This window comes from Maniola hyperantus, chromosome 2 (assembly GCF_902806685.2).
Source record: "Maniola hyperantus chromosome 2, iAphHyp1.2, whole genome shotgun sequence".
Classification (NCBI taxonomy): Eukaryota; Metazoa; Arthropoda; class Insecta; order Lepidoptera; family Nymphalidae; genus Maniola; species Maniola hyperantus.
Window position 1 is genome coordinate 10420381 of NC_048537.1, and position 20718 is coordinate 10441098.

The following is a 20718-nucleotide window of genomic DNA, read 5'->3' on the forward strand; positions in this document are numbered from 1 at the left end:
GTGGAAATTTTTACGTTAACTTAATAACTGACAAGTACTTTAATGACAAAAAAAATTTGCTTTTACTAAGCACTGGCTCGTGCCCGTGACATCGTCTACGTGGATAAAGTTTTTGAATTCCTGTGAACTCTTCTTTTCCAGGATAAACAGTAGCCTATAATTATCACTCTCCAGATCTTTAACTACCTATACGTATTCATGCAAAAAATCGCGCCGTTCCGTTGCTCCATTTTGTGGCGTGATCGAAGGACCAACCAACAAACAAAGATAGTGATAGTCTTTAAATGGAAAGTACTTACTAATATCAACTTTTAATATCAATAGATTTTTACACTTGATGAATAAAATGGAGGAAATAAATAATTCAATTAATCCACCATGCCACCTTGTAGAGTTAGTACTTACTAACTACTACTTCTTATTTTCTAACTTGTGTTGTGTACACATTCGTTGTTGTAAGAAGATTATACAAAGAGATTTAATCCCGAAATGCAGTTGAGGCAATCTCTCATTCCGACACCCCACCAAGTCAAGAGGGCAATAAATAAAATAGCTCCCCTTTCCCTTTTTTACATAAAAACGCGTCCCACCCGCAATCTGCATGTTTATGAGTAAATATTCTATAAACAAGTCGGGAGACAGAACGACTCATAGTCATGGTGTAGGTATGCTGGGGGCAGCAATATTTTGAATTGCATGCAAATAAGATAACGACAATAAATACTAGCATTGTTTCTGCATTTTTCCTTCTCGTAGCTTCCTCTTACAATATTTTATGAGTTCATTGAACTCACTTGGTTTCGGCTATCGCTTCGTAGGGGTATGTTACTTGATAATAAAGTCGGTTTTTGTAAAATAGTTAAAGCAAGTCACCGAGGCGGGCAGCGCGGCTTTCAAGTAAGCCGCTTGGCGACGTTCAAATTCTGTGTTTCAAACGTTAAATTTGAATTTAATAAATTATAGAAGTCCTGTTGAAAACCAAAATTTAGCGGGTTCTCTGTAGTACTTAAAGACAATATTTCCATATAAAAATTATTTGCCAAGTCAGAAATTTTGGTATTAAATAATTCGTTTTAGACTTATATTTCGGCATATTTCAAGATTTTATTTGATCGAGTGAAGTACTTCCTATTGTGTATCAAAGTAGCACAATCTTTAGACAATGTCTTTAGGTATATTACTTATTTTTATCAAGGCCATTATTTAATAGTAAATACCTAAAGCATTTGATCTAGCAAACCAGTTTTTTCCAGTTAGTTATATTTTCGTAGGCCCTAAGCTACTTCGTAGCACATATTAATGTTTGGAAAAAAGTAGGTGATAGTAAAGAATAATTCGTAGGTAGTAGTTAAACATACACAATTCTTCTTACTTATACTTACTGCATATATAGTTTACGTTTACAATATAACAATTCCTTAAAAAAATTGGAACTTTGTGGGACCCATGGCTTTGACTCCTGTGTCTTTGGGCATTAGCCAGGGCAATATAAAATGATGACTATACCGACATAACTCGGAAATATTAAATAGTTTAGGTAATTCAAACTCAACCTCCAACTCAATTTTACGCTATGTTCTGGTATTACTCGCTGGGGAAGGATTGCTCGTTCAGATATGTCCAAACAAAACGGCTCATTGACTTTCTGATTAATTGCGAGAAAAGCCACGGTGACATTCTGACGAAGAAAAATATTCAGGACGCTTGTTAATAGGCTCCGACAAGGGAAAATTAATTTTTGGCATTTCGAAACTCTGATTATTATGAGACAAAGTTTAATAATAATGTGAAGTTGAGAACAAGCATTTCCTCGCGGCAACTAAAACAACATACCAAATAAGTATAACTACTTTTTATATTTCAGAGTTATTTACTTGCTAAAGTTATTTAAAGTGAGAAAGTTATTTTCACTAGATCATTATTAAGTTGATATAAGTATTCAGATATTATAAGCTACTGAGTCTGCTTTGATAAGTAAAATAATAATATTTCAAATCTTGAGTAAGTCAAATCAAATGTACCTATATGTCACCTGGACCATAACAACGAATTAATTGACACCTCTTTCATCAAAATCGGCCCAGTAGTTTAGCCGCTACAGTGAAACACACATAGATACAAACATACACACATACACATACATACATAGACTGGCAAAATCATGATCTTTTGGCTTTGCCGTAGTCGAGAAAAAAAATAGTCTAGAGAGAAAAATATGACTGTATTTGCTATATTATGGAGATTAAATCTACACGCTTCATTATAACTGTGGTTATCAGAGACATCACGTAGGACACATATTTGGTTATTTATTTAAATTACCCGTGCGTCGTGTTTCACATAGTCGTAAGTAGGGATTTCGTGAAAAGGTGGTAATAAGGTATGCAAGCCCTTTTTCCTTTGTCGGCCACTTGCTCACAACGTGAGCGGAATCTTAGCGCGGACGCGTGACATTTGTCAACTCGTACAGTATTATAAGGAATTTTTGAAGTGTACCTATTATAGCTAGCGCGCACCACGGTCCATACGTTTTTTTCTTGCACAATCTGTGAACTATAGAACTACATACAAGGGTGCGCACTGCAGAATTATTTCCGCACCAGATTTTGATAGATTAAAATTCAAATTTGCGGATTTTGAAACGCACCGCAACTCACCGCACCGTGGTGCGTGCTAGCTCTCGTATTATTAAAAGTGAAAATTTCTTTAGGCACGTTAGGCGATTTTGAGGTGAGAGAAAACTTCAAGGTTGCGTTACTAACATGCTAATTTTATTTGGTTTTAAAATTTGTACCTTAAAGCGACCTAAAACATTCAATTATAAGGAAGGAAGTGTTTTTTGTATAGTTAGACACGGAACAGAAAAGTTAGAGTACTTTCTTAACTTAAAACTATGAAAAAATTAGCTATTTTTTCATGGTTTAAAGTTTTCACTTTATAATATTAGTATTTTATTAGTATAATAAGTATAAAGATGTCGTTTGGTATTTATTATTATTAGGACTTTAGCCAAAAAAATCACACCATGAGTAGAACGCGCAGTATCTGTATTTTAGAAAATCACTACGCAATTCAATGCTAACGAAGTCGTGATATTAGCTTCTGAAATAAAGGGTGATATAATATGCATACTCGAAATTATGTGAGGGCCCGCTTATTATGGAGAGTCAAATTTTGTATCATAGCATAAAGGTAAGGGCGGGAGTACACGGGCGGGGTCGAATGGTGATCATTGTGCGGACCAGCCGCGGCGCGATTACAATGCCGGCGCTGTGACATTTTCACTAATGGTTTCAGGGGTAGGCACAATAAAACGACAATACGACGCGAGATAAGGTGGCAAGTGAAAATTTTACAACGAGATTAATTAAATTTCGCCAGCCGCGTACATAGATACGCTCTGCTGAGTTAAGCAGCTTTTCAACGGCTTCATCCCATTTATTGGCCTTGCAATGTTTCTGAACTTTACCTCGTATTTCTTTATTTTCACTGGAACACATGAAAATTGTACCTATCTTATCTTAAGTTTTCACGAAAAAACTGATTCCGGAGTCAAGTAAATATGCCGAAATTTTAGATATTGAGACGAATAATCAAGGCGTTCCCTTCAAGTATACTAACTTTCATGTCACGTTACCACATTGAAAAGTTACACTCCTCAGAACGTCTTGACAACGTAGGTACGTGAGACCTATGTCCAGCATTGGACGTCTATCGGTTGATGATAATGATGATGAGGTAACGTGCATCAGTTAGAGCTCCATAGCAAGTACGTGATAGGTACTAGTAATATGCGAAACGATACGTTGAAATGTTTTTCCATGCGAATTTCGACCACTTCAGAGCTCTGAAAGACTGCACCCAAGTTACGCTTTTATTTATCTACAATCGTCGAATGAAATGCATCAAAATTGGCCAAAATTTTCATTTTAAACTGTCCCGTTAAATGGATTGTAGTTATTGCCCACCTCTCCCTATTGCCCCATAATATTATGTAGGCACCTATGAATTTAACGTGATTTTTACTCATCCTACGCGATTTACTTTGGCCTGTTCTTCTTGGCTTTAGAAGAATAAATTCAGAACTTTATGATACAATTATCTATTATAAAGTTTATTAACTAAATACATAAGAGGATGCTTTAAATGATGAAACTGCAGATGCGGGGTGATTCGCAAACTCACTACTCAGTAGCTGACGCTGAATGATAGCCACTGAGATCATTTGACATTGGTTGGTTCTATATTGCTGCTTTACTAAGTGATATTTAAATATTTTTTCTTAGAAAACCTTCAATGGATTAAAAATAAATGTCAAATGAGCTCGGTGGCTATCATTCAAGTGAATTAGTGAATCAGGTTAGTCTTGTTTTACCTTTGGACGTTGCTAGTTTCCACATAGACGTGCTGTCAAGCGATTTAGCGTAGGATGCCGCATAGAAACAGATTAGTAGTATGGTAGTATGGGTTTAATTAAACTGCTATATACCTTCCAAGTTAGACCGTTTCCATTTTAGACTATATTGTCACTTACCGCAATGTGAGATTGCAGTCAAGGGATAGTTTGACAGAATTTGTCAATGAATAATACAAAAAATCAAGCACAAAATGAGAAACTAGTGTATAAAAATTAATAAAAAACAAATTCCCAATTTTAACGAAGTTTACGTAATAATTATTGTGTAACATGCACCGCGAGAGGTCGAGATGGCAATCAGGGTATAAGGCCAGGAGATGCCCCGCACACCCACACGACACCCACGCTTGCCCGCACCGGGTTAGCGGGCTGTGTGGGTTGCGGGCCGTTCCCATTTACCATCTCGACCTGTCACATATTATAGCTAGTAGCTACATCACTGTAGGTAAGTGATTTGTAACTAAGCACAAAATAATAACTTAATTAAAATCATTTTATGCGATATAAAGATGCTATAACTTGAGCTATACAGAATATTAAACGTGAATTTCTATAACAACGAAAAAAAACTTTTTAATCACACATGACACATGTAGGTCTGTGAAGCTAAAACTACATGACGGCAACCGCTGATGCTATAATCTTTTGTGAAATGGTTTTTATAACCGTGCAAACGCGCCGTGTATTGTCATAAAGTAGAAATTCACGCAAACGCTGTGAAAGCTTGCACTTTGTTAGATGAAAACTGCAAAACTCGTAGGTACCACACAAATGTCGTAAATGTACGGTACAGTATTATTTGGCAATCTCGCTGTAACATTTACTGAGTCAGTGTGAAGCTTTCTAAAAAAATGTCCCACATAATTTTTAAGTGCTAGTATTTAAACCGAAAAATAATACGTCCTTTAACGTATTTATAGCTGTGTCCTTATTATAATATTCCTAAAAACCCAAAAATGTATGAACTTCGGGAAGGACAGTTAAGAGTCCTATTAGAAGTCAAAGGCAATATCAATCATATTATATTATATAATCATATTATATACCTAATGTATATAATATCTTGTGTATTAACGCTGTAGGAAAACATGAGAAAACCTGCATACCTGAGAGTTCTCCATAATGTTTCCAAAGGTGTGTGAAGCATGCTAATTCGCACTGGTCCATCATGGCAGATAATGACCTAGACCTCATTTTGCGATGAGAATAGTGCTGAGTAGTGGCCCGGCGACTTGGCGAATGGGTTGATCACATCGATATAAATGACAAGATATGCCCAAGCGAACAAAATTTTTCACGGTGTGTGAACCATATTTGGTAAATCAGCGCCACCTCTTAGATACTAATGAACGACCCGTTTGAAATCCAGACGTCACTGAGGTTGCATTGGTGCTAAACAAACATTTAAGGACCAATGAGTCGGTGCCATTTTGCTTGTTCAATGGCCCTGTCCTTACGAAGTAATATATAAGTCAATGGTTGATCATAATAATGTACGAGTAAAAGTTATATCTTACTATGATTTTACGGTCATTTTGGCGGCATGCGCTTAAGTAACCACTGTCAAAAACTTACATCAGAAGAAATACCTGGCTCTGAACGAATTTATAAAATATCGTTTCCTAATTCAATCCAACCGTTAAGTAAAATGTACCTACTTACTTTAAAAATTTCGAACCTACGTAAGCGGAACGGCTTATTTGAAAGTTAAGGCAACACGAACTTTTAATTCTACCTTTGGGGCGGTTAAAAACGAAAAGAGATTAGCTAGAAACTTATAAAATATTCGAATTTGACTAGAAGTTGGCACTCGTCCATCTATCTTGGCAGATGGACAGACAGATGGCTACAGTGAATGAATTTATACCAATATAGCGAAATGCTCACCCGTTGAATACTAAAAAGATTTAGTCAGCCAATTTATAATGATAGCTTTTAAATCTATACATAAGCAAAAGTATAAGCTTGTATACTTTTCTGATGTGTAAACCCAGTGATGTGTAAACCAAACTAAGTAGGTACGGTGGCTCAAAGCCTGCTAAGTTTTCTGCGTTAAGCTGATAGCAGATCACAGCAGTAACGTACGAGCCGAATGTAAATGACATGATAGTTGATACCTAATATTATTTCTTGAGCCGTGTCGATCGAGGATTCTATGCTTCAAGTGCAGTTGATAGCTCGACACGTGCTGTTAAAGTAATTTGCATTTACAGAGTTCTCAGTTCTAAAAAAAATTGGCTAATAGGTCCAGAAACCTTGGAGAAATCGGTGTACATAGCGGAGCGAGACCTATAATTAATCTATGGTGTACATACATAAAAAATGGGCCGAGTAGGAATGATGACTACCTACTAGTCAAATCAGCAACTTTTTAACGCTCGCTTAGTTTGGGATCTTGTATGAAATACACAGATGGGTATGTTAACGAACTTAAAAGTAGCAGCGAGTGTGAAACTTACGAATTTTGGAAGACTCTCTATTTAATAATTATTATTAAGAAATAACTAATTTATTTTGGACCAAAGCATCATCACGATTGAGAAACCTCTCTTTTTTTAGAAGTCAGTTAAAAATGTACTTAATTCACGTGCGGTTCTTGCAGCGTGCAGTGTATTACGACGTCCCTTATTGAATAGAATAGAATAGAATAGAATGTTTTTTTATTCATGTAAACTTTTTACAAGTGTTTATGAATAGTCAGGTAACCATAGTTGTATAGTAACCAACCAAGGTCGATGAAATTTTGTAGACACGCTCTAGAAACTAATATTTTTCTGTAGTTTGCCTAGTTAACATAAAAATATGTAGTTTTAAATTTACCGCGGCTTAAAGATTTACACGCTTTTTAAACCCTTTTTGAACTTCATTTGTGTAGAACGCGTTCAGCAGCGCTTGATGCAGACTCCTATTAAGTTTTAGGTTGGACTAACGTCCAGTTATGATTAATGCTAAATTTAAGTAGGTAACTATCTACCTATACATACATATCAAATAATAAGAAGTCTCTTTTAACCACAGTGTTAATTCAATAACGAGTGATATTTTGAAAATATACCTTATTATAAAGAAGATATTTACCTATAAAATTGACTTGCAAGACAGCTAGTACCAGGAGACGCGCAAGAGGCCCTGCACCCGTCTGCGCACCCGCAGCCATCTTGACTCAGCGCGTTACCGCCCTGCGCTGCCGTCTGTCACTCGTCAGCTTTCTTCTGGACTTTTCCATCCTACTGTGCCAAAGTAAATCCTCAGGCGAACCCATTAATTACTGTTTAGTCCTGCAAAAACGAAAGGGCTTACTTAGTTCTTTTGACATTTAATTGCAATAGCGTTTTATTAGTGCTACGGTAGAGACGGTAAAAAGAACAAAGGAAAGAGGTAAGGATCGTAGAATATTTTGGCCAACGAATGTTTCTTTGCAGCGTACCTTAGTAAAAAAACCGGCCAAGTGCGAGTCAGACTCGCGCACCGAGGGAAATCAAAAACTATTATGCATAAAAATAAATAAAAACCTGTTTTAGGACGTAGGTACAGGTAAAGCCCTTTCATATGATACCCCACTTGGTATACTTATCATACTTTGAAAATTGACAATAGATGCTAATTATTATTTGTTCATGAACATATTCTTTTATTTTTTTTTGTGATGTAACCATAAATTCACGGTTTTCGGATTTTTCCTTTCCTAGTCTATTAGACCTACCGCCAAATTTCACGATACTAGGTCAACGGGAAGTACCCTATAGGTTTTCTTGATAGACATGACAGACGGACAGACAGACAACGAAGTCATCCTATAAGGGTTCTTTTTCCTTTTGAGGTAGGTACGGTGCCCATATTACTTTATTTTTATCCGAATTTTTACTCTAAAGGCCGATGTATGTTATTTTCGGCCGCGTACTGTAGATTGGATTACTTATTTTGCAAGCATGTACACAGCTACCGCGTTTTACTTAGCTATATAGCACTAAAATTTAAAGTCATTCCGTCTTTTTAACTGCAATATTTTCTGAAGCACTCGACGGTATTGACCAGGGAATAACGGTAAATGGCGTATCCATAAACAATATTCGATACGCGGATGACACAATCTTGATAGCGGATAGTCTAGAAGGCTTACAGTCATTAGTCAATGTAGTTTCTTCTGCAAGCAACTCATACGGCATCAATATCAACTGCAAGAAGACCAAATATATGATAATCAGCCGATCACCTGTGCAGAACACCTCCTTGTATCTCAACCATGGAAATTTGGAAAGAGTCCAACGGTATCGGTACTTGGGAACCATGATTGACGAAACCGGCGACCACAGTCTGGAAATACGGTGCCGTATTGAACAGGCAAGAAACGCTTTTATAAAGCTAAAAAGAGTTCTCTGTGACCGCAATTTAAAAATACCGCTTCGGATGCGGTTGGCACGGTGCTATGTTTTCTCAGTTTTATTGTATGGAGTCGAAGCCTGGACTTTAACGCAAGCGATGAGCAACAAGCTGGAGGCGTTCGAGATGTGGGTGTACAGGCGAATGTTGCGAATCTCATGGAGAGATCGTGTACGCAATACCACCGTGCTGCAAATAATGGGGAAGTCCACTGAGTTATTTAAATGTGTGCAAAGGAGAAAGCTCGAATATCTGGGCCATGTTATGCGCAACCCAAAATACGATCTACTGCAGCTTATAATACAGGGCAAGATAAAAGGCAGACGTAGACCTGGCCGTAGACGAATATCCTGGCTCAAGAACCTTCGCCAGTGGTTTAACATGAGTACAAGATCACTGTTTAGGGCAGCAGTAAACAAGATCCAGTTAGCCTTAATGATTGCCAACCTTCGGTAGGAGATGGCACTTGAAGAAGAAGAAGTCTTTTTAACCGACTTCAAAAAAAGGAGGAGGTTCTCAATTCGTCGGAATCTTTTTTTTTTCTTTTTTTTTTTTTTTTTATGTATGTTCCCCGATTACTCGAAAACGCCTGGACCGATTTTGAAAATTCTTTTTTTGTTTGAAAGGGTATACTTCAAAGTTGGTCCCATTTCAATTTGGTGAAGATCTGATGAACATCTTCGAAGATAGATACTGGAACTCCTCAACGGATAAGAGTAAATTGCTCGCGATCAGTGTAATAGCTTAGTAAACAGTAGATTTTTAACCAGTCATAGCATAATTCCATGGGGCCACTAAAAATTGTGAAATAAAAAATTTTTACAAAAAAAAATAAAAACCGACTTCGTTACACAAACACTAAAAATTGAAAAATAATTTAATTTATTACCGATTATATTATGTATACACGAGTTAATATAGTTCCATAATAATATTTTTTGGGGTCGGTGCCAATGAGGTGCCATTGTGGAGTCCCATAAAAATATGAAGTCTAGACGATTCGCGCAGCTAAAGCTGCACCGGCACCAAAAAGTATTATTATGGAACTATATTAACTCTTGTATACATAATATAATCGGTAATAAATTAAATTATTTTTCAATTTTTAGTGTTTGTGTAACGAAGTCGGTTTTTATTTTTTTTGTTTAGCAATATTAAAAAGAAAAAGATACAGATACACTAAATTTAATATAAAGAAAGACATGGGAATCGACGCCAAGATAAACATTTTTATTTACTGCATGAAATTTTTTTGCTCAATTCTGTTTTATAGTTCTGCTAATTTTTAACCTCTAAAAGTGCTAATAATAAAGGAAAGCTTTTTTATTATATGAATTATTATCGTTCTATACAAGTAAATAAGCTATGAATAATGCGCAGTGTTAGCACAATACAGCATGGTAATGTATTTGCGCTTTTATTCAAACACCGACTGCGGGCAACAGTTGGACGTTATCACTGAAATATGAGTGAATGTGGTATAGGGGTATACCTATGTGCGGTTTGTAAAAGGAATTTGATATCAAAGATTCTTTCGCAGTTCCCCTGAATGTAGCTTTTAAAATAAGTAAAAATATGTACGGGAGCGGTGTGCAGGCTCGACCGTACCAAAGGGGAGATCTCCCACCGAGCGGTTGGTTGTGCCGGTGTGTTGACGGTTGTATCTTGAAACTTCTATATATAGTCCAGATTGCGGAAAACTCTGTTAGTGCGAGTACTGTCGGCGGTACATTTGTTCGGGACTATGTCATCGATTGAACAGCGCCATCTAGTTTCTATTGTGGCCAACCGCCACAAATAAATATTTCTGCTTTATTCGATGCCAATCTATACATCCATACTAATATTATAAATGCGAAAGTGTGTCTGTCTGTCTGTCTGCTAGCTTTTCACGGCCCAACAGTTTAACCGATTTTGGTGAAATTTGGTACAGAGTCAGCTTACATCCCGGGGAACGACATAGGCTATTTTTTATCCCGGAAAATCAAAGAGTTCCCACGGGATTCTTAAAGGTCCATCCGTTTAACCAATTAATATGAAATTTACAGAGGTAGCTTGCATCCCAGAAAATGAAATAGGCAACTTTTTATCCCGGAAAATCAAAGAGTTCCCACGGGATTTTTAGGAAATCTTAATTCAAGCGGACGAAGACGCGGGCATCATCTAGTGCCGGTGCGGACGAGCGCGGGTGACCTGCGGGTGTGTGGGGCGTCCGCCCGCCTCATACCCCGATTGCTATCTCAACCTGTCGCGGACTATAATTACCTATTATCTTTATCGAAGACGCGGAAACTACGTCCTAGAGTGTTCTAGGATCTTTCATTAGCATGATACATTTTAAATACTCATTAAGTTAAGTTAGATTTTAAGTATTTTCTATTATTATGTGTTATGTTTACTATGTGTTGGATCAAATAATGTAAGAAATTCTATTCTATCCAGAAAAACACCTGTAGACATCATCTCTAGAGCCTCCTACGGTACCGGCATTCCTCTGGATCCTGTTAAATGACTTATACGTACAATGGCCCCGATTCTCTAGTCTCTGTCTAAACTAAATTTAGAGTATCTGCATCCCTTTCTTTTTACTAATGCTAAAAAAGGAACGGAACATGACTTTCACATTTAAAGACTCTAAATTTTAGTGCACAATACAAATTTAAACAGTAGGTTCACGAGTGCGTGCTAAAATCACGGGTTTTACCATCTAAAAATTAAATTTAGAAATGTCAAACTGCTTCTGTCCTTTTCATATTACAATAGTAAGAAGAGGGTGCGAATACTCTAAAATTAGGTTGTGCTTAGAATCGGTGCCAATGTACCAACATGTTGTATTCTTGACACTTAATGTCCTTTAGCTACTATTCTCAACATCCAATAAGAAAGATTCAGACATTCTGTACGAGTGAAGCCGGGGCGAGTCAGTTAGTGTAGCCAATACGCGTGGGTTTGTATACAATGTTATGTATATATATGTTAGCTACTGATTAAAAATGTAAACTTTATATACATACAATATTATTTCAAGCACTCAATCAAATCCTTGTTAATATTCATTGGAAATACATAAACTAAAATCCATTGCCTGAATTCATTTGTAATATTCTAGTTTTACTTTACATTTCTATAACTTGACAAAAATAAAATGTGAATAGTGTATGACCTGCGCTTATCACGTCATGTTGGAACTTCAGATTAGACTATATTATGCAATGACATTCGATATTATGACTATTTGTTTTGCGATCAACTTTGCATTTTTTTCTAGAATCCATATACTTAATATTACAAATGCAAAAGTGTGTCTGTCTGTCTGTCATGCTAGCTTTTCAAGACCCAACCGTTCGACCGATTTTGATAAAATTTGGTAAAGAGTTAGCTTACATCCCGAGGATGGACATAGGCTACTTTTTATCCCGGAAAATTAAGGATTTTCCACGGGATTAAAAAAACCTAAATTCACGCGAACGAAGTCGTGGGCATCATCTAGTCTTAAATAAATAAAAGTGAATAATTATAATATTTTACATAAAGCGAATGTAAGCACAATAAATAGCGTGATAATATTGTGTTTATGCCTATATTCAGCACCCACTGCGGGAAACTGATAAACGTTATCGAAATATGAGTGAATGTGGTATAGGGGTCCGCAGGGTCTGTATCTGTACTTAATGTCCTTATTTGATGTTATGGATTCGTTCGCGGCCATTGAATGTAATTTCTATGTAAGTAAGTATTTTTATTTTTACAAACGAGGAGTCGTTAGATGCGTCTTTGTTGTAAGAGTGACACTGGGTGAGTGACGTCACGAAAAATACACTATTGTGGACCAATTTTTTTTTTGCGAGAGTTGGGCAGCAACCTAGACGGGTTGATCGATTTAAATAATTTATTGAGAATACTTATTTTATCATATTTGATCAAAATTATTCCCTGACAAGTTTATTAAATAAACGGGCTCTAATCTTGTCTTGTAGACATTTACAAAACGGCCTTAAAATGTAATAGTTCCTGCGAGTATGATTGTGGTATCTTAACGCTGAGTACTCAACTTTGTACTGTAATTATCGTACTGTGTAAAGCCTCCTTGTGCCCGTTCATAAGTTACTTTAGAGTTATGCGCTCGGACAGGGTGAATTATTTCAATTTGCGAGGAATAGTTTCCAAGTAATAAAGTTTTTAGGGTTGTTCCGCATGGTTTGTTTTTGTTGGAGTATAAAGAAGATTAAGATTTTCAGCGCTTATCTTAGCTTCGGCTGATGTACAAACTTCCCGGAGATATTGAAGTATTTTGCTTAATTAATTTTGTAATACTTAACTTTTAGTAAAGATTCACTAAGTTCAAGCTTGACCTATTAGTGGAGGATCTTTAATTTTTTTTTATTCAGATACAAGTTAGCCCCTGACAGCAATCTCACCTGATGGTAAGTGATGCTGCGGTCTAAGAAGGAAGTGGGCTAACCTGGAAGGAGGATGGCAGTTATTAAACCCATATCCCTTTGGTTTCTACACGGCATCGTACCGGAACGCTAAATAGCTTGGCGGCACGGCTTTGCCGTTAGGGTGGTAACTAGCCACGGCCGAAGCCAGACCAGAAATTTGGAAATTATAAAATTCCAAATCCCTGCCAGGAATCGAACCCGGGACCTGCCATTAATAAGTTGTTAGTTTCAAGTTGAAATATAATAATTTCTATCTTTTAAAAGATAGCTATTCTACCATAAAAAGATAAGCTGAGTTTTATTTACTACTAGTTGATGCCCGCGACTTCGTCCACGGGATTTAAGTTTTAAAAATCCCGTGGGAATTCTTTTGGTTTTCGATGTAAGCAGTAGTAGTTCGCTCTGTCAGTAGCCTATGTCACTCGTCACTCAACAGGTCTTTGATATTACGTCGAAAAAATGAAAATCTATCAAAAACCACGTCGATCCATTACTCCGTTGTGGCGGCTTGAAGAACAAACCAATAAACCAAGAAAAAAATATACTTTCGCATTTATAATAATATTGGAAATCATGTTTCCATAAAAGATATTATTCTTCGACTGTTCACAATAACTCCATTCATAAATGTAGGTTAAATAAGTAATATTAACAAAACCTAGGTACGATAGCAGATATCTCATTATAGCAGGTAAATATTGTAGGTAATTAAAATAAACAAGCAAACAAGTTTAATTCCATCAATCAACTTAATATTATATTCGAACATCTAAATAAATATACACGACAACGAATTGATAAACAATACAGACCGCTTTTAAATCCAAACATCAAAAGTAATGTTCTAATTATACAATGAAATCAGTCACAATCACAAAGCCAGTATTAATCAGGTAAATGTACAAATTGACACAATACACACAAATTAATGAACGATCAACCGAAAACATTTCGGCGTTCGCGTAGGCAATTTCAACTCATTTGTAAGAGCAGCAATTAAATGCCAACGTAATCAGTCCATCGCATGTGGCCGTGGTCTACTCGCGGTGGGATTGTGATTTGCTAATCGAAATCGCTCTCATACATAGTCCGGTGCATTAAATTCAAAGTCGATACTATTACAGCACCCGGCAGGAAATATAGTAACATAGACCTTTAGAAGAGATAACGGTTTCGTAGTGTCTCTATCGTTGAGATCGACAAAATGTCAGTCGTCACATAGGTATGAGTGACATAAACAACGCTCTACGAAGCCGAAATCTCTTTCTAAAGGTCGACGTACAATATTTCTTTCCACAGCCATACTTAAATCATAAATGCGAAAATGTGTCTGTCTGTCTGCTAGCTTTTCACAGCCCAACCGTTCAACCAATTTTGATGAAATTTGGTACGGAGTCAGACTACATCCCGTGGATGGACATAGGCTACTTTTTATCCCGGAAAATTAAAGAGCTCCCACGGGATTCTACAAGACATATTATGAAATTTGGTGGAGTTAGCTTGCATCCCGGGTATTGACATTCTCGGAATGCTTTATCCCAGAATATGAAAGAGTTCCTACGGGATTTTTATAAACTAATAAACCACGCAAACGAAGTCACGGGTATCATCTAGTACTTACATAAATGAATAAATAAATGGCTTGTTCTTGTTAGTATTACGTAGGTATATATGTATTTCATTATTGCCTTCGAAGCTCCTTAAGATTTTCTGTACCCAATAATACCAATAATCTCTAAGAGGGCTTAAATTTAAATCCCAATTTATACAGGTATTAGACAATGTTGACAAGCTTTCTGTTGTTTGATAAGCCAATATACTGTGATCCATGTTTAGTTACAAATTGGAGATGAAACAGAATTTTGCCACTTTACACTTGCCAACATAGGTTGTTCATAGGTTTGAAATTTGTGTAGTCCACGCGGTCGAAGTCGCGAGCTTAAACTAGTTTGAAATAAAAATGTCGATGTGTAGCAGCGGTAATTTAACAACGGAAACTATTAATGCTTAAAGTGTTATAAATGATATGCTCCCAGAAACTTCTAAAGACAGATACCTATACATATTTATGCATACGAAGATTTTGATTTTATTATCTTGCTAGATGTGAAAAGTAGAATATTGAACTTGGGGGTAATACTATCTTAGTCTTGGGCGATCCTAAACCCCACGCTTCACTCAGGATTCTAGATGCAACACCCTCGCTACGCTATGGAGTTCCTCTAAAATCCCTCGTTACGCTTGAGATTTATCCCGGCGCCCGTGATGACTATGTGTAAGTGCGCTTGTTATCGTGGGTCGTATTAAGCAGGCATTCTGTAACCTCTCTATTTTGTGGTTTATACAGAAGGTTTATTCAACAGTATTACCTTCAACTCTAATTAGTACGGTCAGAGTATATGCGTTCTGGCTGCAGCTACTAATGAGCTAAGTCTTTGTTGGCTTATCTAACAATGAGATAAATAAACTGTTAGTTCTACTTTATATTAAACAAAAACTAATTTTCTGACTCACTGACTGACTGATCTATCAACGCACAGCACAAATTACTAGACGTATCAGTCTATTGGCATACCCATGGCATACCGATAACTATTTTGTATAATAAAATAATAGGTACCTATTGAATTACATGCATTTCTTGCGGTTGGGAGCAATATACTTGTATCCACTAGGTAGGTATAATAATTTTGTAAAAATCTAGAATTGCGAACAACAAACTTAGGATAGACAAGATAACATAGACATCCTCTAGGACATATTCGGAGTGGAGGACACTCCAGTCATACCATCTATTTTGTAGGACAATTGTTTTTCCAAGTTCACTATCCAATTATCTTAATATTCAAAAAAAAAAACTTAACTGTTCGTTCAGACAATTTCTTCACCCCATCAAATCGACAAGTTTTATACCTGCGCAGTGCAATAGTTACCTTTATCGAGAATTTTCACAGAGCAAACTTGGGCGTCTCGTCAAACGGAAACTACGCACGAAAATACAGCTTGTTATATTGGCACTGGGCGGCTGCTGAAATTATTATTTAAAAAATGTTGTTAGATATATGTATAACTAGCTGCCCCCGCGAACTTCGTACCGCCTAACAGTCGTTTATTTTTCAGGTTTTTTTTTAATTTTTCTCTTCGTAAGAACCATCCTCGTACTTTAAGGAATATTATGACAAAAGAATTAGCGAAATCGGTTCAGCTGTTCTCGAGATTCGCGATCAGCAACACATTCAGCGATTCATTTTTATATATAGAAATGTTGTTAGAGTTTGGATAGTTTGTATACTATACAAATAATTTCATTATAATTTGCTAAAGTAGGTAGTCTTTTAATATATAACTTTGAAAGACTAGATCATTCACTTATTATAGTAGGGTAATCATACCACTGGAGTAGATAGTAAATATTATGTTATCGCTATGTCCGACCTAGTCCACTAAAGAGCATTTTTTCCGAAGTGTTTCCGAGTATTTTGAGAACCTCCTTTTAGTGGATGATAATGCACTTCAGGCATTACGGAGTCACAAATGGGGATAGCGGGTGGGCAGGCTTCTCCAGCCTCAAGGTGTGACTCGGTTAAAATCGGCTACTTACGTAAAATTCTGCACTTTAAAGTATCGAATGATACGATTATCTAGTTGATGCTGAAATTATTATTAAAAATTCCGTATTATTCTGTTCCGTATTATATAGTCACAGAGTACAGATAGCTACATAAAAATTGTTTTGACGCACGGGCATGCGTCGAGGATACCCTGTAATTAATATCATGGACAGCGAGGTCTAATGAATGGTGGGGTGTTATGTATCCCGCAAAAACTGGCCCGTCATGCAACGTGCGAATATACATATTTCGCTGATAACTTCACAATTCTTTGAGTAAGAGACGGTTGTAAGATGTCCTTGTGGAAAATATCGTTAGTGCATCTAACTTATTTTAACTTTTACTTTCTTACAGTTTCTTCACGTTTTATTTCTGTGTTATTTAAGATGTTTATCGTGATTTTTTATATAACTGATATTTTTAAAGGGCTTTGCAGGTGTACCCAATATGCCAGCCCCATCGTAAGAGACTAGATTTAAATCAAACTATTATTAAGTTTAAAACTATAACAATTAGAGGGAATCACTAACAAATTCATATCGTGATATTGACTAAGATGTATTTATCAGAGAGATGTGACTAATAGCATCAATAATTCTAAAGTCTTTATTATTTCATCCACATAGAGGTTCATTGTTGAATATAGGTCTCTTTCAAAGATTTTCACAAGGCTCAGCCTTATAAGTATCGACTAACTACAAGTAAATTTATTGTGAAATTGACGGATCCCCAATGTCATCTAAGTATATTTTGTCGTTTAATAGGATCGATGATAGATTTTTATTGGTAGTAGTCAAAAGGTAGAGAAATAGTTTCATAGACAAGTGTGTGGCTTTCAAATCTGATGACAAGCACTTATATCATTAAAAAAATAGGTGTGCTATTTGGCTCTTTTTACTTACTTAGAACTCTACATGTATCTAGAAGTATTTTTGTTATGATCCTGAGGGCAGGACAAGGAATTCAAAATGTGTAATCTTTGATTAAGAAATCTAGTGACCATCTCTGGGACTTTTCGCTATAAACTGCGTTCGAAATTCTAGATGTCAAAATGAAAGGCACATTTGGCCAGCTATATTGATTTTCCTTGGATGCTGACTGACGTTGTGATTTTATTTTCGTTCTGTCCCATTTCACTGCTGATGAATAATAGAGATTTTTTCTGCTGGTGTTCCAATGAATGAAATGTGGAAACGCAGATCCTTTTAGATGCAGGTATGGAATCTAAGGTATCTCTGCCGAAAATATTAATTTAGCCAACAATCAAGAGTTTTATTTTAACTACACTTGTTATTTACCAGCTAATAGATTTTAAATTTCATTTCTACGTTTTTACGAATAAAGTTTTTAGGAATAATGATTATTCAATCCAAAAATGACAATAGGTAAGTAGTTAAGGTAGGTAATACTCCTTCCAGGTTAGCCCGCTTCCATCTTAGACTGCATCATCACTTACCACCAGGTGAGATTGCAGTCAAGGGCTAAATTGTATCTCAATAAAAAATGAATTAAAAAAATTTGATTACTGAACTTAATTAAGCTCATTTTTCACCGACTTCCAAAAAGGAAGTGGTTCTCAATTCGGCCGGGTTTTTTTTTAATGTATGTTCACCGATTTTTAATATTATTTTATGAAAACGTATTCAAATATTATTCTGTTAATAGTAGGTATAATAACTTTCAGGTATATTTTTTAATTGTTTTGATATAAATGATTTATAAACTAGGTAGAAATAAAAATAATATTAACAAAATGATATCTGTATCAAAAATATGACTAACAAAATTAACCTTAACAGTTTAATTATATTAACCTTAAAGATATTATCAACCTTAAAGATAAGTGCTCTTGGCATAAGTTTTAATTTGTCATCCCATATGACACGATCACAGAGAAAATTCTTAGCTAAAAGTACAATAGTTGGGAAATGCAACTTTAAACAATTTTATAAAAGTTCACGGAAGCTCGAGATAATTGCAAAAAGTGTTATGAAAGTTAATTGTATTTCACTTTACTTTTCCATGTGAGTGTGGGGAAAATTGGCACTATTCCAGAAAAAATATTAACCTCTTAGGGTGTGCGCACAAAGTGTTTTTCAGAGTTGTGACATTATTTTAACGCAATTGACACGAAATGCGTTAGTAGCATTTTGTTTTAGTTTTTCTCTTTTTATACATAACTAGCTGATGCCCGCGACTTCGTACGCGTGGATTTAGGTTTTTAAAAATCCTGTGGGAACTCCTAAATTTTCCGGGATAAAAAGTAGCCTATGTCTTTCACCGAGTTGCAAGCTACCTCTGTACCAAATTTCGTCAAAATCGGTTGAACGGTTGAGCCCTGAAAAGCTAGCAGACAGACAGACAGACACACTTTCGCATTTACAATATTAGTATGGATATAATTATTATGGCTTGGATAATATTTGTAAAACTTGAAAAAAATAGAAAACTGCAATAGTTTACGAAGCTTACAATTTTTTGCAGAAAAATTCATGATCACCATCATCAATCGCTAGTCCACTACTAAGCATAGTCCATGAAATCAAAATAAAAACGGTTTAGACCAAATTGGCTACAAATACCTTTTTGAGAACATTACGAAGAACTTTCAGGCATGCAGGTTTCCTTTCGATGTTTTTATTCGCTATTAAAGCTACGGATCGAATGCCTGGCCTACGAATAGGAGGTCGATATCTTAACCAATAGGATATCAACAAAAAAACTACAAATTATTTATTTTTACCATGACATTTTAACAATGAGTATTAAAAACTCACTAAGCTCCTAACTAATATACCTGATCATAATACCGACGGTCGTGTGTTTCGAAAACGTGAGCTACGTGCACAGACCTTTAGCAAGAATACACTTAGAGCAGGTTATCTAATTTGAGCAGATTACTACAAAAATAGACATTGCCAGACTCGGGTTGGAATGGCCAGTACAAAATTAAAGCGAGAGAAAACTGAATTTCTTAATAACTTAATGGGATTTAGGGAATATTTGAATGGAGCGCTTTAAAATTATGTCTCAATTAACCCTCAACGGTCTGAGTGCGGCCGCGATGGCCGCTTTAATCTTGGGTTATATTAGAGTACAATTATATGCCTATTTAAATGGATTGTATTCAGAACGGGCTCCATACAAACGGAGTTTGATTCCTATTTGAATATTAACCCACGCAGACTCATCTAAACCTTAAGATTAAAATCGTGTCTCTTATGGTTAGATTTTTGTTAAATTCTTTCTTAACTCTGGCTAAAGTCTAGCAAAACCCTACTTTCTAAATAAGTTAAGTTAATAAAAACAGTATTATCTAATATAATTTAATTCCCTATTTTACCCTTAAGGGGTGATTTTTAAGTAAAGCTTATACAGGTGTTTTTTTTATTATTTAAAACTAATAACCGAAATGCTAATTGTATATCTCTAGCTTCTAAAAAAATTCACCCCCTTAGGGGTGAATTTTCTTAAAACCTTTTCTTATCTGATGCCTACGCCTCAGAAGAATTCTTAATAACAAATTTGTAGACTTTATAGTTCTTGAGATTTCGTGATTAGTCTATGAGTGAATGAGTGGTTATTTCGCTTTAATATAATAATAAAAGAAGATAACTGATTTTCATTTGTAATAAATACATATTAAAAACCTTGTAAAGTACAAACCAATCACATTACGGCTGTGAGTAGATACTTATGTTTAGTGAATAAACTCGTGTTACCAAACGCTTACAAGCCTATAGATGTGGATATAAATCAACGAATAAGTGTAGTTTGGAGCTCGTTATTTATAGCACGCCTCTACGTGTGTCTTTACACTATAATGTTCGTGAATGGATGTATCCTCAGATACCACACTGCTGTCTCA

The 20718-nt window shown here is 35.8% G+C and overlaps 1 protein-coding gene across 2 annotated transcripts in view; it reads right to left on the reverse strand.

The window, feature by feature from the left end:
- DIP-beta (Dpr-interacting protein beta) overlaps positions 1-20718 on the reverse strand; it is a 106771-nt gene that overhangs the window by 79617 nt on the left and 6436 nt on the right. For both annotated transcript variants that reach the window (XM_069506224.1, XM_069506218.1), the window contains exon 2: positions 7496-7695. In XM_069506224.1, the coding sequence (XP_069362325.1) occupies positions 7496-7574 (79 nt within the window). In that variant the 5' untranslated portion in view covers positions 7575-7695. The remainder of the gene's footprint in view (positions 1-7495; positions 7696-20718) is intronic.